We start from the raw sequence: 17,744 nt of genomic DNA on the forward strand, positions 1-17,744 counted from the left end.
GTCAAACTATTTCAGTCTTTATGCGATATTTGAAGTTGATAATGAAGTTGCACATTTTGTTTCGTACCACAATTATCTCCATTGAAATATTTCAAAATTGCTATTTGTTTAGTTCAGACAAATATCAGAGCACCAGTTAAGACTTGAAAACTCTAAGATCATTAGATCTGGTCACGAAAGGCATGTGTTAAAATAGTCCGAAGGGACATACAATGTGTGGTTCTTTTACGTCGGAACCTTTTTACATACCCTACATGTGGCTGGTATTCAAAACTTGTGGCACCAATGGAATGTTAGTGTTTGAATAATTTGCACCAAAATTAAGAACTCTTCAAGGAATTGGCACTTAATGAGAAGACATGTATTATTTAAAATTAACTTTATACAAAATACTTACACTAAACATCACAAACTGTATTTGAAAACAAGGTTATAAAAAAAACTTACGTCATTACAAATATACTGAACAAAACTTTATATTGCTTATCTTAACATTGGTGGAACATATATACATGGAAAGTAACCTGACCCAACCACCCCCTCTTAATAAACTCCTGAATTATACACCAAATACTAACATACCAATAGCAATTTAACTGAAACAAAATTATTTGCAAAAATGACACCAACATAAAGATGCATGTTGAATGTTACATGATTGCAGAGTTTGGCTGGCCTCAAACCATTGTTACAGTAAAACCTGTCTTAAAGCGAACCCTGAAGAAACCAGTATCCTGTTAAAACTGGCCATGTTTCATGGTCCCCCAAAATTCTAAATTCTAAAACATGACCCTCTAAACACGTGACAATGTCTAAATCAGGTGAAGATTAGGTCCCCAACATGACCCTCTAAACACGTGACAATGTCTAAATCGGGTGAAGATTAGGTCCCCAACATGACCCTCTAAACACGTGACAATGTCTAAATCGGGTGAAGATTAGGTCCCCAACATGACCCTCTAAACACGTGACAATGTCTAAATCGGGTGAAGATTAAGTCCCCAACATGACCCTCTAAACACGTGACAATGTCTAAATCGGGTGAAGATTAGGTCCCCAACATGACCCTCTAAACACGTGACAATGTCTAAATCGGGTGAAGATTAAGTCCCCAACATGACCCTCTAAACACGTGACAATGTCTAAATCAGGTGAAGATTAGGTCCCCAACATGACCCTCTAAACACGTGACAATGTCTAAATCGGGTGAAGATTAAGTCCCCAACATGACCCTCTAAACACGTGACAATGTCTAAATCAGGTGAAGATTAGAAGATTAAACACGTCAATGTCCGGGTGAAGATTAAGTTCCCAACATGACCCTCTAAACACACAATGACAATGTCTAAATCAGGTGAAGATTAGGTCCCCAACATGACCCTCTAAACACGTGACAATGTCTAAATCAGGTGAAGATTAGGTCCCCAACATGACCCTCTAAACACGTGACAATGTCTAAATCGGGTGAAGATTAGGTCCCCAACATGACCCTCTAAACACGTGACAATGTCTAAATCAGGTGAAGATTAGGTCCCCAACATGATCCAGTTTAGACAGTAGCAATTGGGCAAATCTGGTTTTAAAAAGTTGACCTAAATTCAAATTTGTATTACACAGCCAAAAGTGCGGTTGACCTATAAGTGGCATGCAAATTAACTTTTTGGAAATAGTAGATTAACCAAAAACTTTGATTTGCATTTGGTGAATGACAGCTTAAACCTTGCAATCAAATATCACATGATCCTTTCAAATATCGTTCTTTGGTCCATTTTACTGCATATAGTACATGTACGTACCGGAGAATAATATTAAGGCCCACAATCGATGCCCGGTTATTTCAAAAAGAACCTTCAAACATATTGCTTAAGTTATTGCATAAACCGAGGTGCTTTCAATGAAAAGAATGGACGGATGCAGTATTTTGACACAAATGACTTTCAAAAAAAGATGGATGAATATTTAATATTTTGGATAATAGTTGAATAATTGGAAAAAAGTTTTTTTCACAAATGAAAATAAGTTTCAGAACATCATAAAAAATTTCAAAACAAATTTTAAGAATGCTCATTAATTATCTGGCAAATTAAATTAGAGGATATGAAACTAACACAAGTATTTTCTTTGAAAGCTTTGACCTTGTATGTTATTAAATTAAGGTTTGTATTTCAGTAATTAAGGATTTTTGCATTTATATTTTGGGCAAGATACATTGTAGTGCTACACTTATAAATCTATTGTGTACCTTGTGGTGGGGTAGGGGTGAGCATTTTTAAATTGGAAATTTGGATAATTTCCTCATTCGCACATGTTCAGAGAAATTTTACAACAGAATGAAAATGACAAAACTGCTGGCAAATCTGAGTGGAATATTAAAGTTGTATCTGAACAAAACCCAGTGATGTCATTATAACATAAATGCAAATATCCTACTAGTCTGTGAAGAAACAATAATTTTATTGTATTGTGGTTTATGAAAAGCGGCAAATAACAGAACATGATAAAAATGTCAATGTGTTCATTTCTTGCTGTATCACTGGGTCTCAGGTCAAACATGTTAAAGGCACAAACACAAGCCTTTGAAATAAACACTAATTCCCAACGATACCAACACTCAATAATGTGTGTAAAGTGGCATACATGCACACACAGATGAACTGTAACCTACTTTTGCCATAAATGTATACTACCCACAAAACGTTAAGGAATTTAATGGGGTGGTCTTCATATTTAAAAACACACAGTGCCAATAAGCAGAATGTGAACCTACTGCACAGATTCACATGGCATTTAACAGCCAACGGCCGGAATCTCTCTCACACACAAATGGAAGCCCAGTTAACCCGTAGTTTATAAATCTATCCAATGGTATCAATAATATATCATACGACACATGTCTGTGCCAAAACACAAAAGAATATCAGAAGCATGCACTGAATACCCAATTCACACATTGCATATGCATGTTGTTTTGTGTGTCACAGCTAACTAATATCAGTTGATTGCCCACACCTGCCCACACCTGCACACTGGGCTTGTCACTCAAACTGAAGAATGTATCATTTCAATTATATATTGCTTAACTTTTTGTGGTTAGTATACAAGCAGGCTCCAGCTTTTCTGATGGGGGGGGGGGGGGGGGGGTGTCCAAGACAAAAAAGGGACCATAACATTATGAAAAGGCACTATTGAAAAATTACACACGTTCACATGGACCATAATATAATAGTGCTACAACAGGGACGCTGGCAGACGTATTCTACAGTGTTCTATACATTGACAGAATAAATAAATTTGTAAAAAACCTAAAAATCCTAAATAAACAGGGCACTTCTCAAATTTGAGGGGGGAGGGGGTCCGGACAACCTTGGACCCACTCCTCTAGATCCACCCCAGGCAGGTGTCAGTCATCTATATGTTTGTTGGAAACATTTTCTACAATTAATTATAACTCAGTTTTGTCTTTTACCTAGTTAAAGTTCATACAATCCTTTGCACATCTTGGCTAGTGGTTGCAGGCCTGTAGCCAATGGATGGGGGGGTTGGGGGAATCAGTTGACACCCCTCCCCCTTACCGGTGTTTTTTTTTTTTCAATGTGCCCCCGGACCCTCCTAAGCAAAATGTCTCACCATAGGCCTAAATGACCCTCCACCCCTCAAAATCCTGGCTACGGGCCTGGGTTGTCTGATTTTTAGTATTAACAACCATTATATATATCACCAGTTGGTGACATCATTAGGTCACCCAGTAACAAGCTGGGTGTCTGAACCATTAGTTGTTCTAACATGTACTGTATAATTAGCAATATATTTCCTCAACTCTCATGCATTGACAAAGCCTAATTATTGTTATTAGGTCACCCAGTAACAAGAGCTGGGTGGTCGAACATTGTATAATTAGCAAGGTTTCCTCAACTATCATGCATTGACAAAGCCTAATTAAACTTAAAGAATATGTTCATTTCAGACTTTAAAATGATTCACTGTGTTTAACAAACTCAACAGGCAATGTGTATTGCAGATTTTTAGCAGAGATTCAATTCATTTGAATTAAATTATTTTTCTTAACTTTTTCAATACAACACAATATACTGCTGGAAAGAAATGAGAGATCACAGAAAGACCGACAGGAAAGCGTGACTGCAACTAATATCCCCATCCATTGCATTTATACTTATTTTAAGTTTCAAGTACACTGTCCTGGGCACACACCTCAGCTACATGTATCTGTGTAGGTCAGTAGGCTAGTGGCTAGTTGTTAGTGGCTAGTGAGAGAAAGCATGGGTTTAGTGGCCTTACACCTACCCACCGAGTCATTAAACTCACTCTTGGTGGGAGCTGGTAGGTCAGGTCAGGTCAGGTCAGGGCATAGGGTATAACGTGTACATTCAGAGCAAGCTGTATTAACGCACGCCTGTCATGGGCATGGGTGCCAGCCTCAGCCGGCTTATCTGTCCAGGACAGGAAAGTGTGGGAGCCGGTACCAGGTGGAAAACCCAGTACCTACCAGCATTAGAAAGTTTAAGTCAGTTTTGTTTAATGACACCACTAGAGCACACTGATTTGTTAATCATTGGCTGTTGGAAATCAAACATTTGGTGATTTTGACATACAGTCATAGAGAGCAAACCTGCTACATGATTCCATTAGTAGCAAGGAATGTTTTACATGCATCATCCCACAGACAGGACAGCACATACCACAGCCTTTGATATACCAATTGTGGTGCACTGGTTGAAATGAGGAATAGCCCAATGGGTTACCAGCCTCAAGTCTGATAAGTTAACCATGACACCACTGAGACCGGTCTTATCCTCATCCACAGTACACGACCCCACCGAGACCGGTCTTATCCTCATCCACAGTACAAGAAGTCTACTGTGTCACACACACACATACAGTACAAGAAGTCTACTGTGTCACACACACACATACAGTACAAGAAGTCTACTGTGTCACACACACACACACATACAGTACAAGAAGTCTACTGTGTCACACACACACATACAGTACAAGAAGTCTACTGTGTCACACACACACACACATACAGTACAAGAAGTCTACTGTGTCACACACACACACACATACAGTACAAGAAGTCTACTGTGTCACACACACACACAGTACAAGAAGTCTACTGTGTCACACACACACATACAGTACAAGAAGTCTACTGTGTCACACACACACATATACAGTACAAGAAGTCTACTGTGTCACACACACACACATACAGTACAAGAAGTCTACTGTGTCACACACACACACACATACAGTACAAGAAGTCTACTGTGTCACACACACACACACACATACAGTACAAGAAGTCTACTGTGTCACACACACACACAGTACAAGAAGTCTACTGTGTCACACACACACATACAGTACAAGAAGTCTACTGTGTCATATCCTCATCCACAGTACAAGAAGTCTACTGTGTCACACACACACACATACAGTACAAGAAGTCTACTGTCACACACACACATACAGTACAAGAAGTCTACTGTGTCACACACACACACACACAGTACAAGAAGTCTACTGTGTCATATCCTCATCCACAGTACAAGAAGCCTACTGTGTCACACACACACACACACATACAGTACAAGAAGTCTACTGTGTCACACACACACACACACATACAGTACAAGAAGCCTACTGTGTCACACACACACATTAATTAAACACTGGTCGATAATACAAAGTGATCCCTTATTTGTTTCAGTATATAAACACACAAAATAACATCTTACAGATGAGCAAATGTATTAAGGTCACCGTACGTTAATGCACAAGTACAACAATTCGTAAGAACACTTTTATCACCATATTAATAAAACATAGCGTTTTAAAAACAGCAACACTTTTAAAAAATAAATATATGCATCTGTCAGTTATAACATCTTAAATTATAATATCAATATATTTTTTTTAAAAAGAAAAAAGAAAGAAAATTATAACAGTCTATTATATTATGTTTTCTTTGAACTAAACCTGTCCTCTGAGGAAAATTTCTAATTTATATACAATTACACAGTCTGCTATATTGTTCTGTTAATTTATATACAATTACACAGTCTGCTATATTATTCTTAATCACTGACAATTCACCATACATTCTAGTTGTCGAGGGAATGGGTGGAAGCAATCCTAACACATTCTGGTTGTCAAGGAAATGGGTGGAGGTAATCCTAATACATTCTAGTTGTCAAGGGAATGGGTGGAGGTAATCCCAACACTTCCTGGTACTTGAGGGCATGGGTAGAGGTAATCCCAACACTTCCTGGTACTTGAGGGCATGGGTGGAGGTAATCCTAACACTTTCTGGTACTTGAGGGCATGGGTGGAGGTAATCCTAATACTTCCTGGTACTTGAGGGCATGGGTGGAGGTAATCCTAACACCTTCTGGTACTTGAGGGCATGGATGGAAGCAATCCTAACACTTTCTGGTATTTGAGGGCATGGGTGGAGGTAATCCTAATATTGACGATTCACGATCTACACAGGTTGGAAGTAGTTTACATCAATGTTATCATCAATAGGAGAAACATCCACAGGCAATACCAGGAATTGTTTGAAAGGTGTTCAGTTTTGTAATGAACTAGTAAATTGTATTACTAACATACATTTTTTTTTTTCAAAGCAAAGAACTAAAAAAAACACACCAAGAAACACAATTTGTGAAACATGGGACCAAACCCGAATGGTGTGGTGCCTAACTTTTGTCTGCTGTGATATGATAAACTCATCTTGGTTTAGCATAAGAACATCATGTGCTATTCAGTGAACCCATGTCCTCGTGTATTCAGTGAACCCATGTCCTCGTGTATTCAGTGAACCCATGTCCTCGTGTATTCAGTGAACCCATGTCCTCGTGTATTCAGTGAACCCATGTATTCAGTGAACCCATGTCCTCGTGTATTCAGTGAACCCATGTCCTCGTGTATTCAGTGAACCCATGTCCTCGTGTTCTTGTCATCATCGTCTTGCTCAGAAATCTTCAGATAACTTTATAATTTGCACCAAATGTTTTCACCAGAAACCGGATAACAAAGAAGGCTGTGTTCATTGGCTAATTACATGTGTCAAAGTTCATCTAACCACAGGCTTCCCCTTGACCCCGACGATGATTAGTTTTCCATCTTTGAGACCAATGAGAATGTGGCTGGCTCCGTGAAGGATGGAGATGCACGTGACGGGCACCAGGAGCGACAGAGTGTTGATGTGTTTGAGGCTGGAACAAAACAAAGTGAAAGTAGAGACAGAGTGTTGATGTGTTTGAGGCTGGAACAAAACAAAGTGAAAGTAGAGACAGAGTGTTGATGTGTTTGAGGCTGGAACAAAACAAAGTGAAAGTAGAGACAGAGTGTTGATGTGTTTGAGGCTGGAACAAAACAAAGTGAAAGACGCAACTTTATTTGTTTATTCATTATTTGTTTAATTACATTTTGAGCTAAATAGATTTGGTACATATGGCAATTTTGACACTTGGAAGGGAGGGACAGATAGACAGATAAGCTGGATGAATAGACAATGAGAGAAAGAGACACAAAGAATGAATGAAAGACAGAGAATGAGTGAGAGAGAATGAGAGAGAGAGAGAGAGAATGAGTGAGAGAGAGAGAGAGAGAGAGAGAGAGAGAGAGAGAGAGAGAGAGAGAGAGAGAGAGAGAGAGAGAGAGAGAGAGAGACAGAGAGAGAGAGACAGAGAGCGTTTTACTTAATAAGCTGAAATAGTGAAATATGAGACAGCGACTCATAAAAAGTGTGTACTAACATCTGAACCAGCCTTACCCAAAGAGTTCCTTGAACATGAGGTGTCCCTGGTTGTCACCGAGTACGAGGTGATCGCCCGAGATGGCCATGTGTTTGAGCGGGAAGCGGAGGGCATCCATGAACAAGTGACGCCCGTTCACAGAGTATAAATGAACGCTGTGCTTCTCCTGGACAAAAACAAACAAACAACAAAGAGTAAAAAAGTATTCTGAGAGTACTGGTAAAGAAATACACATCCCCTAGCGAGCCCAACAAACTTTCATATCTCCTGTCCAAGGGCCATAACTCTGTCAATAGTAAGTCAAATAATTTGTGATGATGATTACAGGATTTTTACTAGTGCAATAATAATTCTATCATTTAGACAAAAATCTATATAAAGATTACAGCTAGCAAGCCATTGTTGTTTTTTTAAAGATTTTACTGAGAGAAAGATAACAAACTTTTGTTAAATGACACCTCAGCACATCTTAAATAGACAGAGAGGGGGGCCAGAAAGGGGAATCAGTTGTCACCACGTAGGCTACTCCTATGTTCTGATTATTACTTGCTGTACTGACCTCGTTCTCAGAGTTGTGTTGCTGGGTGTAGACTATGATCTGCCCCATCTCACTGACACACAACATGGGGATAGTCAGAGAGCAGTGCGGGTCACACGGGGGTCGCAGAGTGCGCACATAATGACCTTTCCGAACTGTGTGCTGTATTACCAAGCCATCCTGTAAAATAGTTTTAACAGAGTGCTGTTATTACCATCCTGTAGAACATTGTATCAGTGATGTATTTACCATCCTGTAGAACATTGTATCAGTGATGTATTACCATCCTGTAGATCATTGTAACAGTGATTTATTACATACCCATTAAGTCTTTACTATATAAATACAGTCCTGAATACAAAAATGAAATACACTTTTCCGTATTCAACTCAATTGCCGGAACTATGCCGCATTCAACGCTACTATTTATAGCACATGGTTACCGGGAATGCCCTTCGCGATATGTAAACAAAGTTGGTGCTTGGTTTGAAACAATTAACTGTTATGCATGTTTAAAATGATATTTTGTGGAACATTTGTTGTGTATTTCATAAAAATCAAGTTATTTCATTTTATTTATTTACTCAATTATTTATTTATCAGTTTACAAATGACGCATATTTGTGCACGTGCACGTACGACTTTGACGTCTGCTTTAATAAACATCAATAAAGCTGTCAAAATGGTTGACGATCAGATTGTTTGGGATTTATTTCATGAAAGTGACGATGAGGAATTTGCCCAGTTTGAAATTGAATTATCGCCTGTGGAAAAAGTAGGTGATGCGTTGCTACAAAATCTATAAAAAACTTAAAAGCATATATTGCCAGCAAACGAAACATCAATACTGTCAAAAAAACCGGAATGCATCACAAAACAATTTAACCAGTGGCTTTTAAGTTCTGGGGAAATTAGGAATTTAACAGACATTCCAGCAGAACACCTAGACTTACACATCGGTTCGTGGCGCAACTTAAAAAACCGGACGGAACCGACTATGAGCCACATACGCTAACATCGTATCATCGTGCACTTGATCGACATCTTCAGGAAATCGATTACCCAGTAAGCATTCTACAGGCCAAGGAATTTAACACCAGTCGACAAGTCCTACAATCTCGGCGAAAAGAATTAAAACAACAAGGTATGGGAAACCGACCCAATAAAGCAGACCCCTTGACAGCTGAAGAAGATATTCTGTGGGAAAAGGGGCAGTTCGGAAAACGTTCACCAGAGGCATTACTTAACTTATTGTGGTATTACAATACAAAACTTGTTGGATTGAGGGGGTCTGATGAAAATAGAAAAATTAAATGGGGGGATATTGAACTGAAAACAGACGAAAACGGTCATGAATATTTAGTTTAATGAGCGCAACACCAAAACTAGAGATGGCAACACTACTCACCAAAGAGCTTTTAATCCAAAATCCTTTCCAAATGTTAGTTGTCCTGATCGCTGCCACATAGAAATTTATAAAAGTTACACTGATCGCCGGCCCCTTGGAACAACACACATGGACAGCCATTTTTACTTAGCTATCAACCACAACCGACTATCCGAAAGCTCAGTATGGTTCAAACGACAGCCTCTTGGGGTTAATTCTCTAGGCAGTATCATGAAAAATATGGCAACAAATGCTGGTCTAGTGGGTAAAAAAACAAATCACAGTGCCAGGAAAACTTCATGCATACAGCTGGTGCACGCGGGTCTTAATCCAACACACTTCATACACACAGCTGGTGCACGCGGGTCTTAATCCAACACACTTCATACACACAGCTGGTGCACGTGGTGTTAATCCAACACACTTCATACACACAGCTGGTGCACGCAGTGTTAATCCAACACTTCATACACACAGCTGGTGCACGCGGTGTTAATCCAACACACTTCATACACACAGCTGGTGCATGTGGTGTTAATCCAACACACTTCACACACACAGCTGGTGCATGCGGGTCTTAATCCAACACACTTCACACATACAGCTGGTGCACGCGGGTCTTAATCCAACACACTTCACACATACAGCTGGTGCACGCGGTGTTAATCCAACACACTTCATGCACACAGCTGGTGCACGCGGGTCTTAATCCAACACACTTCATGCACACAGCTGGTGCACGCGGGTCTTAATCCAACACACTTCATGCACACAGCTGGTGCACGCGGGTCTTAATCCAACACACTTCATGCACACAGCTGGTGCACGTGGGTCTTAATCCAACACACTTCATGCACACAGCTGGTGCACGCGGGTCTTAATCCAACACACTTCATGCACACAGCTGGTGCACGCGGGTCTTAATCCAACACACTTCATGCACACAGCTGGTGCACGCGGGTCTTAATCCAACACACTTCATGCACACAGCTGGTGCACGCGGGTCTTAATCCAACACACTTCATGCACACAGCTGGTACACGCGGGTCTTAATCCAACACACTTCATACAGACAGCTGGTGCACGCGGGTCTTAATCAACACACTTCATGCACACAGCTGGTGCACACGGGTCTTAATCCAACAACAATTTGTCAACTTTCAGGCCACAAAAATGTCAACAGTATTAACAATTATGCAGTGGCATCTGTTCCCATGCAAAGAGAAATGTGTGACATCCTTACAGGAAATAATACATCCCGGTCGCTTAATATATCTAGAGATTCGAACTTCACAAAACAACACCAGGCAAAACATCCACGATTAACAACAATGACATCACATGCACAGCCTCCTCCCATAGAAAACTTGGATGAACTGACAACCGGTTTATTCAGTGGGGCGATGATTTATGGAGGCACGTTTAATATAAACTTAAACTTTTCAGCAACAAGTAATTCCATGAACATAAATAAAAGAAAACACACAGATGACGACACACACCGAGTGAACAATTCTTGACACTTTTCTTTCGCTTTTTCTTCTTTGATAAAACTGGCGTGCTGAAGGTTTTGTGATGTATTACGAACAAATTAAATATTAGTTTGTAAATTTTTATCTATTATATTTTCTTTAAAAGGCATTTCAAACAATATCATTAAAATTATAGGTAACTTTTCACTCAATCTTTCTTATTTCTGTTTACTGTTTAAATAGAACTATATTCCTATGTGTAATAATTGGTAGTTCATCGGTCCGCGTAGTAACACAGCTGACCTAGTTGTTTAAATTTAGAAATCCCCGTCATTAGCAGCTACCAGTGTTACAATTTTTTAACTATTATTTGAAAACAAAATTCCAATTTAGGGTATGTAATAAATACAAAACTACATATATGTGTTTTTCTGATTTCTGTATTCCACTCGTGTATTTCTTGCGGCATCGGGGTTTCCTGCAGGAAATACACTTGTGGAATACAGAAATCAGAAAAACACATATGTGTAGTTTTATCTATGTATTACCATCCTGTACAACATTGTAACTGTCATAAAAGTATTCCAGACATGTTATAGTTTTGATACTCTCCCCAATATGACACCATGATTACACACTGACATGTGAACACGATACAGCCATGTCCAGTTCTATACAGTCACCGTGGTTACATACAGATCTGTGAACACGAGACGGCCATGTCCAGTTCTATACAGTCACCATGGTTACAAACTGACCTGTGAACACGAGACGGCCATGTCCAATTCTATACAGTCACCATGGTTACGTACAGATCTGTGAACACGAGACTGCCATGTCCAGTTCTATACAGTCGCCATGGTTACCTACTGACCTGTGAACACGAGACAGCCATGTCCAGTCACTGTGCTTACATACTGACCTGTGGACACGAGACAGCCATGTCCAGTTCTATACAGTCGCCGTGGTTATCTACTGACCTGTGAACACGAGACAGCCATGTCCAGTCACTGTGCTTACATACTGACCTGTGAATACGAGACAGCTATGTTCAGTTCTATACAGTCGCAGTGGTTATCTACTGACCTGTGAACACGAGACAGCCATGTCCAGTTCTATACCGTCGCCATGGTTATCTACTGACCTGTGAACAGGAGACAGCCATGTCCAGTTCTACGGAGATGTGGACGGCAGTCACCTCGGCGTTGTGGCCGTACAGAACCTGGAGAGGTTCGTTGTTCACGTTGTGGCTGTATCCTCCCTGTTAAGTTAAAGTTAAAGTTTGTTTTAACGACACCACTAGAGCACACTGAATTTTTTAATTATAGGCAATTGGATGTCAAACTTATGGTAATTTGACATATAGTCTTAGAGAGGAAACTCGCTACATTTTTCCAGTAGTAGCAAAAGATCATTTATATGCACAACCCCACAGACAAAATGGCACATACCACAGCCTTTGATATACTAGTCGTGGTGCACTGGCTGAAATGAGAAATGGCCCAATGGGTCCACCAATGGGGATCGATCCTAAACCGACCGCACATCAGGCGAACATTTTACCACTGGGCTATGTCCTGCAACCTCCCTGCTGAGAGACACAAGTCTTCTTAAACACACTGTACCCAGTTTGATGTCTCTCGAGTCTTCTTAAACACACTGTACCCAGTTTGATGTCTCTCGAGTCTTCTTAAACACACTGTACCCAGTTTGATGTCTCTCGAGTCTTCTTAAACACACTGTACCCAGTTTGATGGCATTGTCAGATGTTTCCCACTAAACAGCTGTTTCAACCATTAAAAATACAGTACGCTTAATATGTGTTCTTCTTTACAATATCAGTGTTTGTGTATTCTGTGTGCTTCTCCTCATCAGTCGCTTGTAGTAGCTGAAATATCATTTTAATTCCTAATGTATATTTGCTTATACATAAAACATTATTGGGAGGTAAAACCCAGCTTAGACTGCTACAAACATCAGGATGACCAGAAACACCATTCCATGAACACTCAATTTAATACGTACTTCTTATCATCAAACAGATTAAATTAATTGGAAACATGTTGCTATAGCAGCAATCTGAGATCTCTTTAATACATCTAGTTTCTGTCATTATTACTAGTAAAAGGAACAGAAGTTCAGTAAGTCTACAGCCAAACTTAAGATTCAAAAATAACAGGGAGCAAGAAACAATTTCCACTCAAAATACAAAATATTCTTTCTGATAATCTGTTTCACTAACAGCTGCCTTATACCTCCTTGTAAAGGCTTTAAAATATGCTCTGGGTAGGATCTGGTATTGGGGTGCAAACCCAGTACAGACCAGTCTGATGGCTTAAAGACTACACCATGAAAATCAGTCTCTTAAGACTGTTGAATGCTTAATACAGATAAAGCGGTAATAGAAGAGTTTTCAGATTACGATGGTCTCTTTAAGTCAAGTGACTGCTTAAAAAAGGCAGCTCTTTGTGTTTATTTGCCTATTAAATATATACTTGTATAGCATGTGTGTGTAATACAGGAAACACATTACCTGCTGTTGTATTTGCCAGATGATACAAGTTGTGTCCCGTGATCCGGTTATTAGCTGGTTACCACAGTAGTCTAGGCTCAGACATGTTACTATGTCTGTGAACAGAACACAACAAAAACTGATTAAGCTCAAGGAATACAAAAAGTAAGCACTCAGAATAATACTTAACACAACATCAATACTGCTACCCCAGGGCACATAGGCAGATAGGAAGATGCTGGCAACTGTGTGTGTGTGTGTGTGTGTGTGTGTGTGTGTGTGTGTGTGTGTGTGTGTGTGTGTGTGTGTGTGTGTGTGTGTGTGTGTGTGTGTGCAAAATGGAGAGGCCAGTTAATAAATGTGAAGTCATATATACATGTATACATAATTGTTGTAAAACTATTTAAAATATTTATAATCAACATTAGTCATATTAAAACAATTTCCAAAAACATGAAGAATTATGAGCTACATTCTTGTGAACTGTCATAACCATATTTATATCACCTTTCAACTGGGGGGGGGGGGGGGGGGATACATTCTTGTGAACTGTCATAACCATATTTATATCACCTTTCAACTAGGGGGGGCTACATTCTTGTGAACTGTCATAACCATATTTATATCATCTTTCAACTGTGGGGGGGGGGCTACATTCTTGTGAACTGTCATGACCATATTTATATCATTTTTCAACTGGGGGAGAGGGGCGGGCTACATTCTAGTGAACTGTCATAACCATATTTATATCACCTTTCAGCTGGGGAGGGGGGCTACATTCTTGTGAACTATCATAACCATATTTATATCACCTTTCAGCTGGGGGGGCTACATTCTTGTCAATTGTCATAACCATATTTATATCACCTTTCAACTGGGGGGGGGGGGCTACATTCTTGTGAACTGTGATAACCATATTTATATCACCTTTCTACTGGGGGGGGGGGGCTACATTCTTGTGAACTATCATAACCATATTTATATCACCTTTCAACTGGGGGGGGGGGGGCTATGTAGCAAGTTCTTCAACACAATTAGTGGATCAATAATTAAATGTTCTTGCTGGATTATCAAAGTATTGGGGACAAAGAACTGGGGAAGTTATCCTCAAAATTTATATATATGTCTTTTTAACACAAAATTAAGCAGTAAAAAAAAATCTGCATTGAAAGAGAGCAATAGATAATACTACGTTAGGGTCCATTAGATACCACTTATCTTACGAGTTGTTTGAAAATGTAACTAACGAACAAAATGACAAGGATCTGATAGAGAGAACTACAAATAGCGACAGAATAAAAATGTCTCACCAATATGTCTGACGATATGGTTGATACGTTTGCCCTTGCCGAGGTGATACACCTGAAAACTGTTGTCCCAGTAACCGACACTGAACAGCAGCTTTGCATCCTGGGATACCATAAACAACTTTGGTTCGACCTTCAAGTCTGGTGCAAATGGACCTCCTACTCTTTTTCTCGTTCTTGAAAACGACACAAAAAGTGACGACAATTACAGAGCTTATTACATCTGTGTGTGTGACAATTACAGAGCTTATTACATCTGTGTGTTTGTGACAATTACAGAGCTTATTACATCTGTGTGTGACAATTACAGAGCTTATTACATCTGTGTGTGTGACAATTACAGTGTTTATTACATCTGTGTGTCACAATTACAGAACTTATTACATCTGTGTGTCACAATTACAGAGCTTATTACATCTGTGTGTGACAATTACAGAGCTTATTACATCTGTGTGTGACAATTACAGCTTATTACATCTGTGTGTGACAATTACAGAGCTTATTACATCTGTGTGTGTGACAATTACAGAGCTTATTACATCTGTGTGTGACAATTACAAAGCTTATTGCATCTGTGTGTGACAATTACAGAACTTATTACATCTGTGTGTGACAATTACAGAACTTATTACATGTGTGTGTGACAATTACAGAGCTTATTACATCTGTGTGAGTGACAATTACAGAGCTTATTACATCTGTGTGTGTGACAATTACAGAGCTTATTACACCTGTGTGTGACAAATACAGAGCTTATTACATCTGTGTGTGACAATTACAGAGCTTATTACATCTGTGTGTGACAATTACAGCTTATTACATCTGTGTGTGACAATTACAGAGCTTATTACATCTGTGTGTGACAATTACAGCTTATTACATCTGTGTGTGACAATTACAGAGCTTATTACATCTGTGTGTTTGTGACAATTACAGTGTTTATTACATCTGTGTGTGTGACAATTACAGAACTTATTACATCTGTGTGTGACAATTACAGAACTTATTACATCTGTGTGTGTGACAATTACAGAGCTTATTACATGTGTGTGTGACAAATATAGAGCTTATTACATCTGTGTGTGACAATTACAGAGCTTATTACATCTGTGTGTGACAATTACATAGCTTATTACATCTGTGTGTGACAATTACAGAACTTATTACATCTGTGTGACAATTACAGAGCTTATTACATCTGTGTGTTTGTGACAATTACAGAGCTTTTACATCTGTGTGAGTGACAATTACAGAACTTATTACATCTGTGTGTGTGACAATTACAGAACTTATTACATCTGTGTGTGTGACAATTACAGAGCTTATTACATCTGTGTGTGTGACAATTACAGAGCTTATTACATCTGTGTGTGTGACAATTACAGAGCTTATTACATCTGTGTGTGACAATTACAGAGCTTGTTACATCTGTGTGTGACAATTACAGAACTTGTTACATCTGTGTGTGACAATTACAGAACTTGTTACATCTGTGTGTGACAATTACAGAACTTGTTACATCTGTGTGTGACAATTACAGAGCTTGTTACATCTGTGTGTGACAATTACAGAGCTTATTACATCTGTGTGTGACAATTACAGAACTTGTTACATCTGTGTGTGACAATTACAGAACTTGTTACATCTGTGTGTGACAATTACAGAACTTGTTACATCTGTGTGTGACAATTACAGAACTTGTTACATCTGTGTGTGACAATTACAGAACTTGTTACATCTGTGTGTGACAATTACAGAACTTATTACACCTTACTTTACGTCTCTTACTTTACATAACCACTGAACATCTCTTACTTTACGTCTCTTACTTTACGTAACCACTGAACATCTCTTACTTTACGTAATCACTGAACATCTCTTACTTTACGTCTCTTACTTTACGTAATCACTGAACATCTCTTACTTTACGTAATCACTGAACATCTCTTACTTTACGTAACCACTGAACATCTCTTACTTTACGTAATCACTGAACATCTCTTACTTTACGTAATCACTGAACATCTCTTACTTTACGTCTCTTACTTTACGTAATCACTGAACATCTCTTACTTTACGTAATCACTGAACATCTCTTACTTTACGTAATCACTGAACATCTCTTACTTTACGTCTCTTACTTTACGTAATCACTGAACATCTCTTACTTTACGTAATCACTGAACATCTCTTACTTTACGTAACCACTGAACATCTCTTACTTTACGTAATCACTGAACATCTCTTACTTCACGTAATCACTGAACATCTCTTACTTTACGTAATCACTGAACATCTCTTACTTTACGTAATCACTGAACATCTCTTACTTTACGTAATCACTGAACATCTCTTACTTTACGTAACCACTGAACATCTCTTACTTTACGTAATCACTGAACATCTCTTACTTTACGTAATCACTGAACATCTCTTACTTTACGTAATCACTGAACATCTCTTACTTCACGTAATCACTGAACATCTCTTACTTTACGTAATCACTGAACATCTCTTACTTTACGTAATCACTGAACATCTCTTACTTTACGTAATCACTGAACATCTCTTACTTTACGTAATCACTGAACATCTCTTACTTTACGTAATCACTGAACATCTCTTACTTTACGTAATCACTGAACATCTCTTACTTTACGTAACCACTGAACATCTCTTACTTTACGTAACCACTGAACATCTCTTACTTTACGTAATCACTGAACATCTCTTACTTTACG

General features: G+C 38.9%; 1 protein-coding gene across 1 annotated transcript in view; it reads right to left on the reverse strand.

The window, feature by feature from the left end:
- Nucleotides 1-5,266: 5,266 nt before the first annotated feature.
- LOC121387573 (neurobeachin-like protein 1) overlaps nucleotides 5,267-17,744 on the reverse strand; it is a 151,212-nt gene continuing 138,734 nt past the window's right edge. The window contains exons 50-55 of the mRNA XM_041518732.1: nucleotides 15,007-15,179; nucleotides 13,718-13,812; nucleotides 12,329-12,445; nucleotides 8,347-8,505; nucleotides 7,805-7,953; nucleotides 5,267-7,244 (exon numbers count right to left, since the gene is read on the reverse strand). Coding sequence (XP_041374666.1) covers nucleotides 7,103-7,244; nucleotides 7,805-7,953; nucleotides 8,347-8,505; nucleotides 12,329-12,445; nucleotides 13,718-13,812; nucleotides 15,007-15,179 — 835 coding nt within the window. The 3' untranslated portion in view covers nucleotides 5,267-7,102. The remainder of the gene's footprint in view (nucleotides 7,245-7,804; nucleotides 7,954-8,346; nucleotides 8,506-12,328; nucleotides 12,446-13,717; nucleotides 13,813-15,006; nucleotides 15,180-17,744) is intronic.

The sequence above is a fragment of the Gigantopelta aegis genome, chromosome 13 (assembly GCF_016097555.1).
Source record: "Gigantopelta aegis isolate Gae_Host chromosome 13, Gae_host_genome, whole genome shotgun sequence".
NCBI classification, from domain to species: Eukaryota; Metazoa; Mollusca; class Gastropoda; order Neomphalida; family Peltospiridae; genus Gigantopelta; species Gigantopelta aegis.